The sequence below is a fragment of the Monodelphis domestica genome, chromosome 3 (assembly GCF_027887165.1).
Source record: "Monodelphis domestica isolate mMonDom1 chromosome 3, mMonDom1.pri, whole genome shotgun sequence".
Classification (NCBI taxonomy): domain Eukaryota; kingdom Metazoa; phylum Chordata; class Mammalia; order Didelphimorphia; family Didelphidae; genus Monodelphis; species Monodelphis domestica.
In genome coordinates, this window is record NC_077229.1 from 379,961,580 (window position 1) to 379,968,082 (window position 6,503).

The 6,503-nt window shown below is 42.7% G+C and overlaps 1 protein-coding gene across 1 annotated transcript; it reads left to right on the top strand.

The window, feature by feature from the left end:
• The first annotated feature begins 1,066 nt into the window (after window positions 1-1,066).
• Window positions 1,067-4,814, top strand: LOC100019739 (mitotic spindle assembly checkpoint protein MAD1-like). Its single transcript, XM_056824292.1, has one exon. It carries the CDS (start codon window positions 1,181-1,183, stop codon window positions 3,305-3,307), a length of 2,127 nt encoding a protein of 708 aa, XP_056680270.1. The 5' UTR covers window positions 1,067-1,180; the 3' UTR covers window positions 3,308-4,814.
• The last annotated feature ends 1,689 nt before the right edge of the window (window positions 4,815-6,503 follow it).

Below are 6,503 nucleotides of genomic sequence, written 5' to 3' on the forward strand. Positions count from 1 at the left end.
ACCTGAGTCTCCACATTGGTGAGATCACAATTGGTATTTAACTGGCAGTAACACCTCCCACTCTCTTTTCTCTGCCATTGCAATGATGTAGCAAGTGTAGTAGTAAAGTAAGCGTGGGAATTATGAATAGGCTAATCAGCCATGGGCACGTGGTTTTTATTTTGTATCCTTGATTTCTAATAATCCTTAATAACTCTCTTAAAATGTAATATTTTCATTAGTAGAGATATAATTTAATTTTTACACTCTCAAGATATAGGTCTCTTCAGAAAATCTAGGAAAGGAGTTAACCTTTTCTCTCACCATGTGTCAGTCCAAAGAATGAGATTTAAGAATAGTCTCATCAGAAAAAAGGTCTCAGGTCCAGTCAGCAGATTCTTCTCCAGTCTCAACTCCAAAAAATGAAGAACTGAGTCTCACAGGAAGTTGTAATTCCTCTTAAAGGAATTAAAATCCTCCACTTTTTACGTATATAAATCAGTCTAAATCCTTGCTTAGTACTGCCCAGGAGGCAGTCAGTCGATTCTGATTCATCACCCATCAGCACACGTGGGTCACAGACCTCTCCCACTAAATGATTAAGTGGGATGTTTACTCTTTTGATGATTAAATCAAAAAATGGACAGTGGAGTTAATTTTATTTTCATGATCAAGAGACAGATTTTCTCAAAAATATCTTAGAAATCATTAATAATTGACCAAATCAATTACAAACTAACAGAAATCAGATTATTATTTTAATATATACAGAAAAAGCTTTTTAAACAAAATACAAAAACTATTCCTATTAAAGACACTAGAGAAGACAGGAAGAAATTGGAACTTTCCTTAAAATGATAAGTAGTATCTATTTAAAAACATCAGTGGATACTACTTTTAAAACCCTAGTTTTATCTTCGCTGCTCGGATCTGGGTCCTGGCTTCCTATCGGAAAGAGCCGAGAAAGACGATCCGAACCCTGCCAGCGGGTAAAATGAATGTGTAAATAAACCTGGTTTTACAATTTTCTCGGCGGCCCTGGCTGGGATCTCGCGAGAGCAACGCGTCACCTCTCGCGATAGGTGGAATCGGGAGGAGAAGAGGGAGATCTGAGCGGCACTGCGGCGGTGGCGGCGGCGGACAGCGGACAGCGGACAGCGGAGAGCGGTAGACTCCTAGACAGTGGGGAGGAAAGGTGATCATGGAAAATCTTGAGGAAAATACTGCTGTCCTTTCTAGCTTGAGGACTTTGAAAGACTTCATTTCAAAACCAGATGTGGAGGGTGGATCTAGCCTGAATGTGCAGTATCAGCAGAGCATGCAATTGGAAGAAAGAGCTGAGCAGATTCGTTCAAAGTCTCACCTTATCCAGGTAGAACGGGAGAAGATACAGATGGAGTTGAGCCATAAAAGGGCTAGAGTTGAACTTGAGAAGGCAGCAACAACTAATGCCAGGAATTATGAGAGAGAAGCTGACCGCAACCAGGAGCTCCTGACCCGTATCAAACAGCTTCACGAGAGACAAGTAGAAATGGAGAATAAATTGAAGGAACAGGCTGAAATCAACAGGTCTTGTAAACAGAATCTGGACACTGCAAATAAGAAGCTTCAGGAGAAAGAGAACAAGTTAGCTGAAGCTAATGAGACCATCAGTGAATTAAAGGGGAAAATTTCTGAGTTGCAGTGGAATATAATGAACCAGGAGATGCAAGTGAAGAATTTGGAATCCCAGAAGCAGGAGCTGATGGAGCAGTTAGATGTGCAGAACAAAAAATGTCAGGAAACCAACCAGAGAGTCCAGGAGCTCCAAGCAAATCAGTGTCTTATTGTTGACAATGAACAGAAAATCAAAGAACTAGAGCAGAAGCTGTCTCTGCAGGAGCAGGATGCTGCCATTGTGAAGAACATGAAGTCAGAACTTGTACGTTTCCCAAAGATGGAGAGAGAAGTAAAACAACTAAGGGAGGAAAATGCCTACCTGAGAGAAATGAAAGAGAACAGTGGCTTGTTGAAAGAAGAAGTAGAAGGACTTCAGAGAAAACTGGAACGTCATGAGAAGCTACAGGAAGATATGGTGGCCTTGGAATTAGAGAAGGAGAAACTACTGGAAAAGCTGAAAAGTTGGGAAAGAATGGACCAAAGTATGGGCTTAAATATCAGGACCCCTGAAGATCTCTCCAACTACATTGTGGCTCTGCAACAGAGGGAGCTTGAATTGACAGACAAAAGCACCAGCATCACAAGCAGTGCTCGCATATTGGAAAAGATGCGTCAGCAGCTACAAGAAGATTTACTTAAGGTCCAGAGTCAACTGGTAGAGGAAAGGAAGAAGCGGGAGTACAACGAAGGCCTGGCTCGGCGTCTTCAGAAGCGAGTTTTCCTTTTGACAAAGGAGCGAGATGTAATGAGATCTATCTTGAACTCCTTTGAAAATGATCTGTCTCCAGCAGAGCACTCTCCCCAGTTGACCCTTCAAGTCCGTGAAGCTGAGGACATGGTGCAGAATTTGCATGCTCATTCTGCTGAGATGGAGGTTCAACTATCTCAAGCCCTAGAAGAATTAGGGGAACAGAAAGGAAGAGCTGACATGCTGGAGGTGGAGCTAAAAATCTTGAAATCTCAGACCGGTTCAGTTGATCAGATCTTGTTTGTGTCCAATGATGAGTTGAACGCCCTCAGGTTAAAGGTTGAGGAGCTGGTAACCGCACGAAATAAGTTAGAAGAGGAGAAGAAAAATCTTGAGATGCAGCTTGAGCAATTGACCCTCCAGGGTTACTATGACCAGAGCAAAACAAAAGTAATCCACTTGAGTAAGAATCCAGCCAGCCTTGCCAAAGGACAACTCAAGATGGAGCAGCAGCAGCTGCAGGAAGAGTGCCAGCAACTCCAGGAGCTGGTCCGGGTCCTAGAAGGAGGTGGCGCCATTCCCAACAAATTGGAAGGTGTTGGATGTTTGCAGCCTTCACAGGAGATTTCAGATCTGAAGAAGCAATTGGAAAGTGCTGAACTGAAAAATCAACGCCTAAAGGAAGTTTTCCAGACCAAGATCCAAGAATTCCGTAAAGTCTGCTATACCCTGACAGGCTACCGTATAGACTTCACCACTGAGAACCAGTACCGTCTTACCTCTATGTATGCAGAGCACAAATCAGACTGTCTCATTTTTAAGGCCTCAAGTCCCTCAAGAACCAAGATGCAACTTCTGGAGACAGAGTTCTCTCGCACCATCCCTGAGCTCATCGACCTCCACCTGCTGCAGCAGGACAGCATCCCTGTGTTCCTCAGCTCAGTGACCCTTGACCTCTTCAGCCGCCAGACAATCACCTAAGCCAGGCTGCCTTATTGGGATTCCAGTGCCTTAAGCAGAGTCCACGAGAGCTTGAAGCTACCCTTATCCCCCCCCAAAGGTTTAAAGTATCCCCCATTTTCACATTGCTTTGATTGAAAAGGATACGAAGAGAGCAGGTGACCTTGCTTTTTAGATTCCATTTGTCTCACCCCTCACTGATGTCCCAAACATCCTCTCCTGTCCCATCTGACCTAATCCTGTCACCTGGCTTTTGATATCTGTAGATCACCATCTGTCGCTTCCCCAGATATTACCACAGAGCAGTGCATGCTGCTCTCTCCAGGGCCTCCTCTTTCCTGGGTTGTATCCCTTAGTCCCCGCAGATGGTGACAGCCCCAGAAACTCATTGATAGCATCCAGGAGCCCATTCCTCAGGGAGCCCCCATTAGGGGCACCAGCAGCCCCCAAAAGTTAAACCACTTGTAAGAACTGATCAACCTCGAGGAAGGTGACCTCAGGGCCTTAACTTTGTTTTCTTTGAGGTGACACCTTATCAAGACCCTCAAATCCATTCCTTATCCATGGCTGTCTCCTCTTCTCACTTCAACGTGCCTTATAGACCAAGCTTAGATCTCACTGGACATCTTATCCTGTGTGGTCTTCAAGACAGACTCCTAGAAGTGAGAGGGGGCGGTTAAGGGGTCAAGTGATTGCCATGGGACCCTGTGGGCCTGCCCCCTGCCTTTCTTCCCCTCCCCCCATAACTGCAGGCCCATCCCCCCTTCCCCCCAGGACCTGCCTCCTCTATCAGCACAGCTTGGGAATCTGGGAAACATTATCTACTGATGAGGCATTTGTTTATCTTTGCACAATAAAGTTTCCTTCCACCTCCTAAAAAAAAAAAAAAGATACATCAGTGACTATTTTCTGTAAAGAGGATAAGCTAGAATCCTTTTGTTAAAATAGAAAAAATAAGAAGAGTAAGTTGCAAAAGATATAGACTGCAAAGCAAGTGGCTCATGGATGGAACTCAAGGAAAAAGAGTTCCAAAGGAATGTCAGGACAAAATAAAGAGAGGACTTGAAGCCAGGAGGGTGAAGATGGGTTCCTTTTTCTTTGGAACTTGGAGGGAGCACTTCCTATGAGATATAACTGACCTCCCTTAGAGGAGCAGTTTTGACCCGACAGTTGAGGCCCTATGGCCAGCTTTCCAGCTTCTGGATCTATACTTCCATCTACTTCTACCTCTTTTGTTCCTGTTCTGCAGTTTAAGATACACGTGTGTCCTGTGAGAAAAGCCATCCTGAAGATTGACTTGATTCTGTGTTCATAGAAATCTACAACCTGAAGGCTATGGGCCTAGGTTGACTCAGCCATTCAGTCAATCCTTATCCAATAAACTTGAACTATCCTATTTTTACCAAAGACTGTTTTGAGAGTGGCAAAAGGGAGGGAAGCTAGATTTAGGGAATTTTAGGGTACAGAAGAACAGGTCAGGTTGCTAGATAGCAGCAAGAACAGAAGGCAGATTCCTGCGAAACTCTTACTTCAGAGAGTGGTGTACTAGAGCTGTTAGAGATAGGGAATTACCTTGGCCCTCCTTCCCATTCCTGACCCTTGTTTTATTTCTCATATTAAATCTTTTGTTACATATAGCAGTCAGATTGCATTATTAAGAGATCCAGGACTGATTTTGGCCTATCACTCTGAGACAGACAAAGATATTTGTTTTTAAAACTTATCATCTTTTTTTTTATTCTTTTTTTTAAAATATATTTTATTTGATCATTTCCAAGCATTATTCGTTAAAGACATAGATCATTTTCTTTTCCTCCCCCCCACCCCCCATAGCCGACGTGTAAATCCACTGGGCATTAGATGTTTTCTTGATTTGAACCCATTGCTTTGTTGATAGTATTTGCATTAGAGTGTTCATTTAGAGTCTCTCCTCTGTCATATCCCCTCAACCTCTGTATTCAGGCAGTTGCTTTTTCTTGGTGTTTCCACTCCCATAGTTTATCCTTTGCTTATGAATGGTGTTTTTTTCTCCTGGATCCCTGCAAGTTGTTCAGGGACATTACACCGCCACTAATGGAGAAGTCCATTACGTTCGATTATACCACAGTGTATTAGTCTCTGTGTACAATGTTCTCCTGGTTCTGCTCCTCTCGCTCTGCATCACTTCCTGGAGGTTGTTCCAGTCTCCATGGAACTCCTCCACTTTATTATTCCTTTTAGCACAATAGTATTCCATCACCAACATATACCACAGTTTGTTCAGCCATTCCCCAATTAATGGGCATCCCCTCTTTTTCCAGTTTTGGGCCACCACAAAGAGCGCAGCTATGAATATTTTTGTACAAGTCTTTGTGTCCATTATCTCTTTGGGGTACAGATCCAGCAGTGCTATGGCTGGATCAAAGGGTAGATATTCTTTTGTCGCCCTTTGGGCATAGTTCCAGATTGCCCTCCAGAATGGTTGGATCAGTTCACAGCTCCACCAGCAATGAATTAATGTCCCTACTTTGCCACATCCCCTCCAGCATTCATTACTTTCCTTTGCTGTTATGTTAGCCAATCTGCTAGGTGTGAGGTGATACCTCAGAGTTGTTTTGATTTGCATCTCTCTGATTATAAGAGATTTAGAACACTTCTTCATGTGCTTGTTAATAGTTTTGATTTCTTTATCTGAGAACTGCCTATCCATTTCCCTTGCCCATTTATCAATTGGAGAATGGCTTGATTTTTTGTACAATTGATTTAGCTCATTATAAATATGAGTAATTAAACCTTTGTCAGAGGTTTCTATGAAGATTTTTTCCCAATTTGTTGTTTCCCTTCTGATTTTAGTTACATTGGTTTTGTTTGTACAAAAGCTTTTTAGTTTGATGTAGTCAAAATTATTTATTTTACATTTTGTGATTCTTTCTATATCTTGCTTGGTTTTAAAGCCTTTCCCCTCCCAAAGGTCTGACATGTATACTATTCTGTGTTTACCCAATTTACTTATGGTTTCCTTCTTTATGTTTAAGTCACTCACCCATTTTGAATTTATCTTGGTGTAGGGTGTGAGGTGTTGATCTATTCCTAGTCTCTCCCACACTGTCTTCCAATTTTCCCAACAGTTTTTATCGAATAGTGGATTTTTGTCCCAAAGGCTGGGATCTTTGGGTTTATCGTATACTGTCTTGCTGAGGTCGCTTTCCCCCAGTCTATTCCACTGATCTTCCTTTCT

Bases quoted from the DNA above. Each gene is read 5' to 3' on its own strand.
- LOC100019739 (XM_056824292.1), top strand. From the start codon at position 1,181: ATGGAAAATCTTGAGGAAAATACTGCTGTCCTTTCTAGCTTGAGGACT.